Source organism: Haliotis asinina, chromosome 16, assembly GCF_037392515.1.
Source record: "Haliotis asinina isolate JCU_RB_2024 chromosome 16, JCU_Hal_asi_v2, whole genome shotgun sequence".
NCBI lineage: Eukaryota > Metazoa > Mollusca > Gastropoda > Lepetellida > Haliotidae > Haliotis > Haliotis asinina.
Window position 1 is genome coordinate 46,085,716 of NC_090295.1, and position 12,609 is coordinate 46,098,324.

At 44.6% G+C, this 12,609-nt stretch overlaps 1 protein-coding gene across 2 annotated transcripts in view; it reads right to left on the reverse strand.

Moving 5' to 3' along the window:
• Nucleotides 1–12,609, reverse strand: part of LOC137267564 (calmodulin-binding transcription activator 2-like) — a 45,167-nt gene that overhangs the window by 18,592 nt on the left and 13,966 nt on the right. For both annotated transcript variants that reach the window (XM_067802046.1, XM_067802045.1), the window contains 9 exons: nucleotides 12,363–12,454; nucleotides 11,551–11,618; nucleotides 10,771–10,906; nucleotides 10,500–10,571; nucleotides 10,061–10,199; nucleotides 9,516–9,562; nucleotides 7,874–9,034; nucleotides 7,247–7,373; nucleotides 4,941–5,075 (listed from right to left, as the gene is read on the reverse strand). In XM_067802046.1, coding sequence (XP_067658147.1) covers nucleotides 4,941–5,075; nucleotides 7,247–7,373; nucleotides 7,874–9,034; nucleotides 9,516–9,562; nucleotides 10,061–10,199; nucleotides 10,500–10,571; nucleotides 10,771–10,906; nucleotides 11,551–11,618; nucleotides 12,363–12,454 — 1,977 coding nt within the window. The remainder of the gene's footprint in view (nucleotides 1–4,940; nucleotides 5,076–7,246; nucleotides 7,374–7,873; nucleotides 9,035–9,515; nucleotides 9,563–10,060; nucleotides 10,200–10,499; nucleotides 10,572–10,770; nucleotides 10,907–11,550; nucleotides 11,619–12,362; nucleotides 12,455–12,609) is intronic.

The window sequence follows — 12,609 nt, forward strand, 5'->3', positions numbered from 1 at the left end:
CGTCCTTTTTTTTTTTTTTTTTTTTGAGACAAATACACGAAGGAGGCTTCCTCTAAAGGCTTATACGGAGGTCCTCTAAGATGTTGTAGGACGATGTTGAGGTCCCAAACTGGAGGACGAAGCTTAACTTTCCGGTCCTCCAATTTGCAGGCCTTGTTTATCTGCTTTAATCGAATAGAGTTCAAAGCCGACAGATAAGTCCCCAAGGTACTGCCTCTAAGATGCTTGCAGTTATGCAGGAACAGGAGGAAGTTCGCTAAATACTGTGGAGAAGCTGTCATAGGGTCTTGCGATCTTTGAGCGCAAAAACTCTCAAATGAGCGCCACTTGTCGTCATATAAGGACCTAGTGGACATTCGATGCGTACAAGCTAGGACGCTTGCCGCGCACGAGGAGTAGCCCTTAACTCTTATTGCCTTCTGCAGATGACCCAACTGTGAAGATGAAATCTCAGTGGGTCCGGATGCAGCTGCCGACTGTGCGGATGTCGAAGCAGACGTAACTAATCTGGGAGCTGGTACGACTCTCCGCTGGCGAGATGACGCAGGTCGGGGAACCAATGCCTGGCTGGCCACCAAGGTGCGACCAAAAGCAGTCGCAGGATCGTGTCGATCGCCCACGCCTGCAGGTCCATAAAGTGACTGAGTGGAAACCCTGTGCTCCAGGGTGATTAATTTCGCCACTTGAGATGAGTACCCCTTGGCCCTCAAGACTATCACAGATGGTCCAGGTGACGGATGAAACCGTGACGGATCCAGGTCCAGTGTCCAATTGTGAGGATGGTACAACAATTGGTCCCACTCTGGAAGCCGATTATTTGAAACGTCTCTCGACACAACATATTCTCTGTTGGAGATAGACGTAGGGGGCGAGATAAGGCGTCTGCCATGAAGATGCAGGCTCCTGGTATGTGAGATACTTTTATATGGAGGATCAGACTCGACCACGTCGAAGGGTAGAAACGACAAGTGTAGTAGAGGTCGAGGCCTCCTTGACCCTTGTTTACCTAGAGGGCTACTATTGAGTTGACCGTATGGATCATCAGTAGCTTGTCTCGGTGCTGTCAACCAATAATAGACATGCATCACCGCTTTTATCTTCAACTGGGTGATGTGAAGAGATAGAGCTCCACTCCCCCAGAATCCTGCTGCAACCTCCTTGACTAGATAGGCACTCAATCCTGGTAGAGACGTGTCAACCTAAAGATGGTTGTTGAATGACGGCTCTAATATGCAAGTTCCAAACATTGACCAGCGAGTCTACCACTGGTGTGGAGTCAAGACGTCCAAAGTCGTAAACCTGTCTTGAAATCATGATCAAGAAAACGCTGTCATAGACGTAATAGTAGACGTCTACGTCTGATCATATCCTAAGGTGACGTGAGCAAATCGAGTAGACATTATCACTGACATAGTGATAACGGACAGAGTACAGCTTGCTTTTAACATCGCCTTGAACTTCGACCCCCGAACCTGGGACGGCGATGTGATGAATCAAATCCCGCGGAGTTAGTTGAAGCTGACTTAACAGCCTGATAATGAAGTACAACTCTCTCAAGATAAGCTTGTATGCCGTGAAGAATGCGTCATTCTTCGACTTCAGAACAACACGCTGTACATTATGAATGTGTTGACATTTCAAGAAGTCTACTTATAACTGGCCGTCTGTCCGATCAGAAACTGCCATACATCGCTGCACGCCTCCTGATAAGCAGCGTTGAGACTACTGTTAGAGGATTTCTATGCCGACTAGAGAAATCCAATGCCGCTGTAGACTGCTAGTCTAGAGTGTAAACGACATCTTTCCATTGTAAAATGACTGTAAGTCACTGCAGACAACTTCCTTACACTAGAATCATAACAACACATTCTGCGCAGGGCGTTGTCCCTCGATGACCAATCAAATTGTAGATGTAACGACCCTGGGATCCTTTGCAGGGCGTTGTCTCTCGGGCACCAATCAAAATGTAGACGTGACGTCACCGGTGTAGCAGGTAACTGATCATCATGAAATCTTGTAAACGGTGATACCCTGCTAGCCTATAGGCTTGACCGTAACCATGCTGTTTGCGAGCACGTGTCCAAATGAGTAAAGCGCGCGAAAACTCTTCCGCCGCTTGAAACTGACGTAGACAAATTGTTTTTCAGATAGATGTGTTGGAATTTTCCCCGAAGATAAATGCCGTCCTCTCTTGTAATAAGAGGTGTAGTTAGGCGTGTCACTTTGTTGTTGTCTCGAAAAATCTTCGTGACGAAATGAGTAAAGCACGTGAAAGAAAACTTTCTCCGCTTGAAGTATATGTAGACAAACTGTAACGTAAGGATCTACGGGGATGCGACCAGTCCCTCCCACCTACCGGCGTAGGAATATCTGGTACGGTGATCGATCCTCGAGGCGTTGTCTTCAGACAAGTCCATCGCCGCCGCCGAGGTAGCTGACGCCAGCGCAGACAACGGCTTAAGCATCCGCTTGAGTTCAGTCTCAATGGCCACCTGCTTAGAATCCTGCACTCTATGAGAGAGCCGCGAGGAGCCCAATAACCGCTACAGAGATACAACCAAGACAGCCACGCTGTCCGCGAAAACCAGGCTGTCTATCTTGTAATCTGACTTCCTCGACTTACACGCTTAGAAATTCGGATTAGTTGACAATTTCGCATAGACCGCATGTAATACAACCATGGCGTCAGCCACCATAGGATGAGGCGGGATGAGTAGTTCCGGTGATAAACGAATTGCTGCAGGGTTGCTGGAATCAGCCGAAGGCGAAGGGCAGTCCGGTAACCTGTCAGCAATCCACTCAAAGACGACTGATAAGGGTAGTCAAGTGCCATCACCATCGCCGTCGCCTCCTACTTCCTCGTCGAAGTCCGGGCAAAAACCTTGTACCTCCAGGTCCTCCCAGGACATGGAATTCGAATCACGCCGCAGTGTAAGAGACGGAGTCGATGCATGAGCAGCAGATTCCTTGGACGGGATCCAAGGTGGTTCCGGTGACCGCAAACGCCGAGTTCTAGAGGAACGTCGAGGTGATATGGACTGGGAGAGCAAGTAACATCTTCACCTGGTAGTAAAGCGAGAGTCCACATTCAAAGGGCGTCGCGGGGACCGAGAACTCCGACAAAGACTACTGTGGAGGGTACAGGATCGCCGACTCCCAGGGAACCTGGAGCGCGATCTGCGCCGAGAGCTCTCTGCCTCCAAGCGCCGAGCGCGCCCTTCATCCCACTGTCGTTGCAAAACCTCTTCCCTGGACAACGTATGCAACACCCTGGGTATACGGTAAGACGCAGGTGCTAGCGCTGGCACAGGGTCCGGCGTCGGCGCTGGTGTCGGGACAGGCGCTGACGTAGACATAGGCGCTGGCGTAGGCATAGGTACTGGCGCAGGCATAGGCACTGGCATAAGCGCTGGCGCAGGCACAGGCGCCGGCGTAAGCGCCGGCGTAGGCATAGGCGCTGGCGCAGACATAGGTGCTGGCGTAAGCACAGGCGCTGGTGTCGGCATAGGCGCTGGTGTCGGCATAGGCGCTGGTGTCGAGACAGACGCTGGCATCGCAGCAGCACCGGGCGTGAGGAGGGAGCGCAGGAACCTCTGGACCTCCGGATGAGACAAGCCTCCGGACGAAAACAGATCCACGATGGAATCCGAGCGAGGTGGTTCCGGGGACAAACGTACAGGCGTCATGGACGAACGCCCCATCCCAGGCGTCGGCACAGGCGCTGAAGGCGGTTGTAAGTCAGGGTCGTCCGGTAGAGATCCCAACGACGACGCTGGAGACGACAACCTTCTCTTCCGCTGTGAAAAATGCTTCCTCTTAGCCGCAAAAGAAGCCTTGAAACCAGCAACCAACAACGCCTCGCAGTACTGGCAGCGTCCGTCAAAAGAGCAGGCCAGAGACGCACAATCCGGGCACCAAGGGTGGGGAAATTCGCCGATTCCTGCCCCTAGCAGACGGTGCTAAACTGGCGAGACATACATAGTTAAGTGCAACATACAAAACATAACAATGCGTTGAAACCAACGCTAGGCGGTAGAAAAAAACACCCCTATACCAGAAATGCAGCACCAACGCACCCCCACTATAAAGTAGGCACGCACGTAAGCTCGTGACAGCGCAGGGCAAACAACCAAAAATGTTGCCTGCGTACATCGCAACGTGGCATGAAAAAACATATAAATGCAGTGAAACCTGGCAAAAATACTAATCGACATGGAAAACCACATGGAGGGAGAAAACCAGCAAGATATAATACCCCCACGGACGCCATGCCGCACTCACACACGACGCGGGCGAACCCACCCCGAAGTGAGAGAAAAAACAACACGAGGTAGCAAAGTAAGTGCAGTTAAAAGATAACTTACCTTAACACGCACACCTAAGGGATACAAGCCATACCTACCCGTGAGGAAACAACTTTATTGAACCACAAAGTAGGTAAACTAAGCGTACCAAAAACGTCCGACCAGACGAACGCTAGAAGTAAAAGTGATTTTTGGATTGTTCGCGCTTGCGCGAGTGGGGAGATCACGTCACTTCCGTGACTACATTTGTAGATTACATGAGGTAGCCATCTAGGGAATGGCGAATCAACGACTGTCTGATCTCTTCTAGCGAAGCTTGAGGTAATATGCATAAGACCTATGGTAAGGTAAGTTAAAAATTAATCTAGTGTAAACTAGACAGACAAGTAACTGAAAGTATGGGCTGGACTTAACGACACTTATACAGCACTGTCACCTTAATATGGGCAGGATGCTGGAAGGGATGCATGTCTTAGATATTTACATATATGATGGAATAATATGTCTGTATTTCTTTCTGGTCATCAGCTGCAAATATTTTGTCCACAACGATGAATGAAAGTAAAGTCCGAGGCCGGTCAGACATGTCACCAGGTGGAAAACCAGCAAAGAACAGACTTTGGAACAACTACTCACAATCCATTGAAAACCATTCGTTGTGAGTCGACTGTGAACTAGGCTTTTCCCGAGCCTTGTACTCGAACACCTCGCTGTTTGAGATGACGAAACCATCGTTGGCCACCTGCAGCGTCACCAGGCCAGCATCATGTGCTGCAAGACATGAAGGTCATGACACATCATACACTGATACGCAAAAACCAACTAAAGAAACTAAAAACCATACCTCATGATACATTAACATATGACAAAACATGACATTTCCAAACTGGAATGAATTAGTGATGAACAAATGAACAACACCAGAGTTGGTTCAGCTGTACTGCAAGGTAATAAGCAACAAGAATGTTTATCTTTTTATCCCTAAGGCATGTAATGCGGTGGGGATATAGTCGACGCCTCGTCTGTCTGTCTGTCCGTCCATCCATCCGTAATCATTTTGTCTCCGGAGCATAACTCAGAAACCGTTCAATATTTTTAGACCAAACTTGATAGATATAGTAACCTCAGCCTACGGTCGTGCCTTTTGCTGTTTACAGATTTTTGGCATTTATATTTTTTTTGTTTTTCCATAGAACATTTTGGTGTTAGTGTTATGGTGGGGTGGGCTTCGTTTCCGGAGCAGAACTCAAAAACCGTTCAATGTTTTTCTGCAAAACTTGGTAGATATATCAATCAGAACCTAAAGTGGTGCCTTTCGCTATGTACATTTTTTGTGATTTATTACTTTCTCGGTTTCCATCGAAATGTTTCGGACATAGTCTCAAAATGGAGGGATGGGCTTCGTTTCAGGAGCAGAACTCAAAAACCATTTAATATTTTTCTGCAAAACTTGGTAGATATATCAGTCAGAACCTGAAGTGGTGCCTTTTGGTATTTACAGGTTTTTGTGATTTCTTATTTTCTTGGCTTCCAAGGAAATGTTTCAGACATAGTCTCGAAAGTGAGAGGTGTGTTTCATTTCAGGAGCAGAACTCAAAAACCATTCAATATTTTTCTGCAAAACTTGGCAGATATATCTATCTGAACCTATAGCAGTGCCTTTTGGTATTTACAGGTTTTTGTGACTTATTATTTTCTCAGTTTCCATGGAAACGACTTAGTCTCAAAATGGAGGAATGGGCTTCGTTCTCAGAGCACAACTCGAAAACCATTTCATATCTTTCAGCAGATCTTGGCAGATATATGAGACAGATCTTGAAATTGTGACTTTGCTGGTTACAGATATACAGCATTAATAATTTTTATGAATTCCATGGAAACAATTCAAACTTAGTCTAAAAAAGGCAATGAATAACTCTCAGATTATTTGTCCTTTCAAACATGTGGGGGCCTTAGGGATATGCCATCTTCTGAGGACTCTTGTTTATATGACACAAAAGACTGTTAACTAGCTAATTACACAGCACAGTTTATAAATGAAACCAGCAAGAGACAGTTAGGTTGTGGGCATTACCACCAGTTCCAATGGAGAGAACCAAATTCATGTCTGTGTGTAGGTGTAAATGTCCTCTCTGTACGTATGGGTGTGGTGTGTGTACATGTGTATGTTACTGTGTACATGTGGGTGTGGTGTGTGTACATGTGAATGAGCTGTGTGTACATGTGAATGAGCTGTGTGTACATGTGAGAGTGCTGTGTCTATATGTGGGAGTGGTGTGTGCACATGTGGGTGTGGTGTGTGCACATGTGAGTGTGGTGTGTGTACATGTGTGTGGTGTGTACATGTGGGTGTGCTGTATGTACGTGTGGGTGTAGTGTGTGTGCGTGTGGGTGTGTTGTGTGTACATGTGGTGTGCTGTTTGTACATGTGGATGTAATGTGTGTACATGTGTGTGTAGTATGGATAGATCTAGGTGTGCCTGTGTGTATGTATGGCTGAGGTGTGTGTACATGTGGGTGTAATGTTTGAACATGTGGGTGAGGTGTGTATACGTGTGGATGTGCCATGTGTATGTGTGGGTGTGCTGTGTGTACATGTGGTTGTGGTGGGTGTACATGTGGGTGTAATTTTTTAACATGTGGGTGTGCCGTGTATACGTGTGGGTGTGCCATGTGTATGTGTGGGTGTGCTGTGCATACATGTGGTTGTGGTGGGTGTTCATGTGGTGTACACGCGTGGTTGGGGTGTACACAGGTGTGTGGTGTGGGTGGGTATGGAGTATGTATGTGTGTACAAATCTTTCACCCCTTGTGACTAGAACAGGGAGACCCATCACAACACAGAACTCCTTCTAGAAGACAATCGACAGTGACCTCTAGCTCTAAGCACACTCAGATGGTGACCCATCTCAACACAGACACTAGTACTGCAAGGGACTGACCTGGAGTGAAGCACCGGAGAACACCTGCCTGTACAAGTGTAGCAGGCACCGTCTTACTGTTGAACACAACAGAGTAGGAAGTGGACGTGGAGAACCATGGGCCGGTCACCAGGATCTTTGTGCCACCCTTCAAAACACAGCAGCATTCAATCACATCTAACCAGCAAAATCATATCTAACCAGTCACTGATGACAACAATTCATTATGACCTGCAATACTTTACATACATCTTACAACAACCTCAAAAGACCTGATCTAAAATCACAACCTAAAATACATCTTGGTAAGGATCATAAGAACACTCAAAAGCTTAGGTTCTGGACTGAATCATATCCATTAGGGAGGGATTTTGTTTTTCACACTGCTTGCAACAGTATCTCAGTTACATCAGAGTCTGGTATGAGAGACTCTCTGAAACACACAATCCAGTGTTTGGCATTCAGAACAATGTCTTATGCCAATAGGGTACAATGATAGGCAAAAACCTAAGTACCGGAATTTGACTAGCCAATTCATTATGTCAGCTCTGGAGACAACATTGCTTACGGAAGATCTGCTCCTACCTCACATGCCGTTGGATCAAATTATTATATTCTGATCATAATTATACATAAAATGTATCTTACATCTGTGTAGCACCAATCTGGTGAGAAATCTGTGATGATGCCCTGTGAGAAACTGCTGTCTGTGTCTGTCTGTGAGTGACTGTTGTCTGCTGTCTGTGTGTCTGAAGTAACAGACGTCGATGTTGTAGATTGACGTGTCTCTGCCTGTTGCTGCTGGGATTGTTGAGCTTGTTGGTTGCTGAGGCAGTTAGCACAATTGATGAGTGGGACAGAAGTTGGCATTCCACCACTTGATGTCCCGAGACTTGCATTTGTGTCGGGCAAATCAGGACAGTCATACAGTTCGGGCAAGTCAAGAAGATAATCAAGATTGAGATCAGTACTGGGAAATGAGGAAAAGCTGCCATCAAGAGTATCACAATTATCAGTTCCCGAACTATCTTTCACATGTGTTCCCACAGTGTGCGAGCAGTCCCCGCGAATGAGCGAGTCTAATGTATTGTGGAGATTTCGCTGAGTATCTGAGATTGTGGCTGACATTTGATCAAGAATAAGATCTTTTGAGTCCGGCTGGGTGCCTGCCAGCTCCGACAAAACATCACTTGCAATATTCATCGGAACAGGAGACTTCCCATTCGAGTCATGTGTATGGATATTATGAATATGCTGTGACAATTTATCATCTTGCTTGACACCAGCAAGCACTTGGGGAATGGTTTGGAGTATCTGAGGCTGAGGGAAACGGCCCTGTGTGTCCAGGGTTGCCGCGGTGATGGTGTGAATGGGCGTGGTGAGAGAGTTATTGATGATGGAGATGGGTGATGTGTTATGTCCGCTGACGAAGATCAGACCATTTCCGCCATGAAGACTTGCTAAGTTCAAGATGAGTGGGGCTGGAGCTGCAGCAGTGTGGTTCAAGTCTTGATTTGAGTTAGACGAGGGAGCTGAAGTGGGTGTGATCACAACTTGGCTGGTGTGAAGCTCTGGTGTAGGTGGGGCTACTGACTGGGTGGCACTGCGTTGGGTGTGACGTTGCAACATGGACACGAGGCGATTGTGTGCCAGGCTGGCTGTGTTTGGAGGGGATGAGTCCTTGGTGCATTTGGAATGAGGAAAGTTTTTGTCACAGGAAGGAGTGCATTTGTGGGGTTTGGCTTTGCCGGATTTGTCCTGCCGAAGGTTAATCAACTGTTGAACAAAGTCTTCAATCGTTTCTTCAACCTGACAGAAAAAGAACAATGTTGTTACAGTGCTACCAAACAGTATCCAAGAAGATCAACACTGAGAAACACTTTGGGTCTATTAAGCTTGCAATGATAAGCCATCAGTCATGCTTGTGGACACTTGAGTATCTGCCCATTTTTTTTGTCTTTCCCCTAAATGCCAACACACAGAATAACTTTCAATGCTGTCTTCAGTCATTTTTCAGAAAAAAAAAAGAGGCGAGGTGGCAGAGGCCTGAATCTGCCAATGACATTCCGACCAAAAGAGTCTTAACTGCATGCTACATTGTCATCTCACAAACACATATTGATAATAAAACACAATCAGGGAGAATATCCAATTTAAACCTACAATTAACTCTGCAAAGTGAATGGCTGTGATTCACATTCCCAGCCACTGTGATATTAATAAATGCTTCTAGGAATCAGTCAAGTCCATAGTAGTAAAAACTGAACACACAAAGACATGCTGTACCTACCATGTGTTCTTGCTCAGGACCAAGATCCACTCTCCTGCCACATGCCACTGCAAGAGACACAAGCATAGCAGCATTTAGGGACTACAGCTGTTAATATTACAAATCATCATCTATACAAGGAAAGCAACAAGAGCTGGAATATTGCTGAGTGAGGCATAAAACTAAACTAAGTTTGGTCATTTTCTGATATCAACAATTTAATAAATGCAATCTTGCCTCAATGTCTAACACTGTGTCACCTGAGGGTAGTACAATCTTTCATTGCTTCAAGATGTAGTCCAGGGTGAGAAAGTGGCATACACTACCTAGTCTATTTAAAAAAGATCTGTCTTAGAGTCAAAATGGGACCATCAGTGTTGGACAGGCATATAATAATTCTTAAAAATGGGTTTGCAGCAGACCTTCTTTGTCATCAAATGGTATTAATAGGTTGTCACAGTCAGCCTTCCTGACTTGATTAATGCACACCATTAAAAGCTCAGATTGATGCTCATGGTGTCAATCACTAGATTGCCCGGTCCATACATGAATATTTTTCAACTTACACATAGGCCTGAGCTGATCAACTAGTTCTTCCTTGGTCCATTCTTTCTTCTCCATGTCGTAAGATAAAACAGGAATGCTCAGTTTGGTGTTGTCAGGGTAGGGGACATTCAGGTAGTGGACAAGAACAATGTCGGGATTCTGAAACAGGTCAAGCCATGCATACAGATGTGCATCTTTGTCACAAATACAAAATATCGTAGTAATGAGTTTTGATAATTAGTATTGGTGTATTAAAACTTGGTGTTAAAAATACATGAGATGTAAAATGAAAACACACTACTTATTTACAACTAATTTAAACTGGTTATAACCCTATTTGTCCCTGATTTTCACTTAAATACCCATCAAATTTGCTGGGAAGCAGTTACTTATATCCATCTTTTCTTCTTGTGTATGTTTGTCATACAAGTAGTTCACAACACTACACATGACACTCACCTGGAGCAGCCAATAACAGCGTCTATGGAAGGTAGGGAGGATCGCCGAGTGCACATATGAACCATAGATACACTAGAAACATAACACATTCAGCATTCAATCATTCAACATCAACCATGTAATCAGGTGTCTATCAACATCCAACAATTACCTGAGTGAAGATGATCAAAGCAAACTGATCATGTGTGTGTAATGCTACCTGGGATACCCCATAATGGCTTGTAATTCTTTGCAAACCATTAAAAAATGTAACTTGGACTACCAGGCTCACCTCCACCCCCTGTACTTTGAGCTTCATGTGATCCTCCCTGATAGTCTTGCCATCGCGTCGCTTCTTCCAGCAGTAGCCATCCTTGCGGTACCTCACCTTGTTCCGGCTGTACAGCAGCATGGAGCCACTCGGAGGTCTGAAACCATACATTAATACTCTCCTTATTCCACTAGCCCTTCCCAAACTTCCACCTGTCTGACACTGATTACCTTCCCGTAAAAGTTTTACAATGTAACCAGTCTCAGGATGGCCGACCATTTCAAGGGTTAATCGATGGTTCTATTAAAATTTCACTTTCAATAAGATGGCATATCAACACCAGTCAATGGCCCTTCTAAATATCACTTGTCTCAAGCCGGCATGCCAGCAACATAATCAACACTAATCAATGGCCTTTCCAAAATTTTGTTGGTGTCAGTTTAATGCTCAGTGTAATTCTGTATGTTGCAACAATATCCATTGGCATCCTTTCACTGCACAACTAAACACATAACTGTTATTTTCTAGTAATATGGGATATCTCAATTCCAGGCACACACTTCTATCATATAACTCTTTACCATTTATACTGGAAATCAATCACTTCACTTGTCATATTTAATACTTCATTAAAATATGATGAGCCTATGTATAATAGTGTATATTACACATGATTATCAGCTAGTTTTGTAAAGACAGTTATTATCATCATTATCTGCAGTCACTAACGCAACTGAGTTAACATTACCATGATAACAGCAGAACTATTTCACATTTCAAAATGAATGACGTTGATAATACCTGATTTTTAGTTCTCTGATCTGCCATTCTTTGTGACGGTCAAAAGCTATCAGCACAGATGCTATCTCCTGAAAACAAACTGTCATTGTTAATATCACAGAGTCCTGCTTGATTACTATTTATTATGGAGATAAACAGGTTTGCAGGTTCTATAAGCCTGGAACATCTACCTGTATACTAATGATGATGGTCACCACATGGCCCTCTAAGGCCTTAACTCACACTGCGTTCTGAACACAAATTCAGATGAAAAAATGTTTTTTACAGTATCACAGAGTATGTTTCTCCTGTCTTAATTTCAAGGCATCTATGATATTTGAAAATCTGTGACAACAATATTTGTTCGAAATGATCTCATTCACATTTTCTTTTACGTCCACTGAAATAGGCACTGACCTCAATGGTGTTCCACTAAAGTATATCTTCTACTAAACAAATGTACACTGTCCTCATTAGTGTTCCCATACTGGATATCCTCTATTAAAAGATAATGACCTCACTAGTGCTCTGTTACAGTAGATCCTCTAATAAACATATACAATGACCTCATCAGTGTTCCAATCCTGTCTTTCCTCTATTGAAATATGCACTGACCCCTCACTACTGTACTGTTACAGTACATCCTTTAATAAAATAAAAAACACTGACCTTGTATCATCGTTGTTCCAGGAACATTATCCTTAGAGTTGACCTCAGTACACACTGCTTTACTACATTTTTATAACAAAAAAGAAACCCCAAAAAAACAAACACTGACCTCAACAGTAATACACTACCATATTACCCCTAATAAAATGAGTAGAAGCACTGACCTCATTGGTGTTCCAGCGAGGTCTGAGAGAAGGAAACTCTAAGGCCGGGGGGATATTCGTTAGCTGATGAGGCAGAGTTATCTTGGAGTTTTCTGTAAAAGAATAAGACTGTCATATCTTTGCTGAACATTAGAAGAAGAGAATGGTTTAGAATTGATTTCTGCTGTATTCCAGCCATCATGGCAGCTTGTAAAGACAAAATCTGGGATGGACAAACCAACTGCTGAAGAGAGTAACAAACAATCAA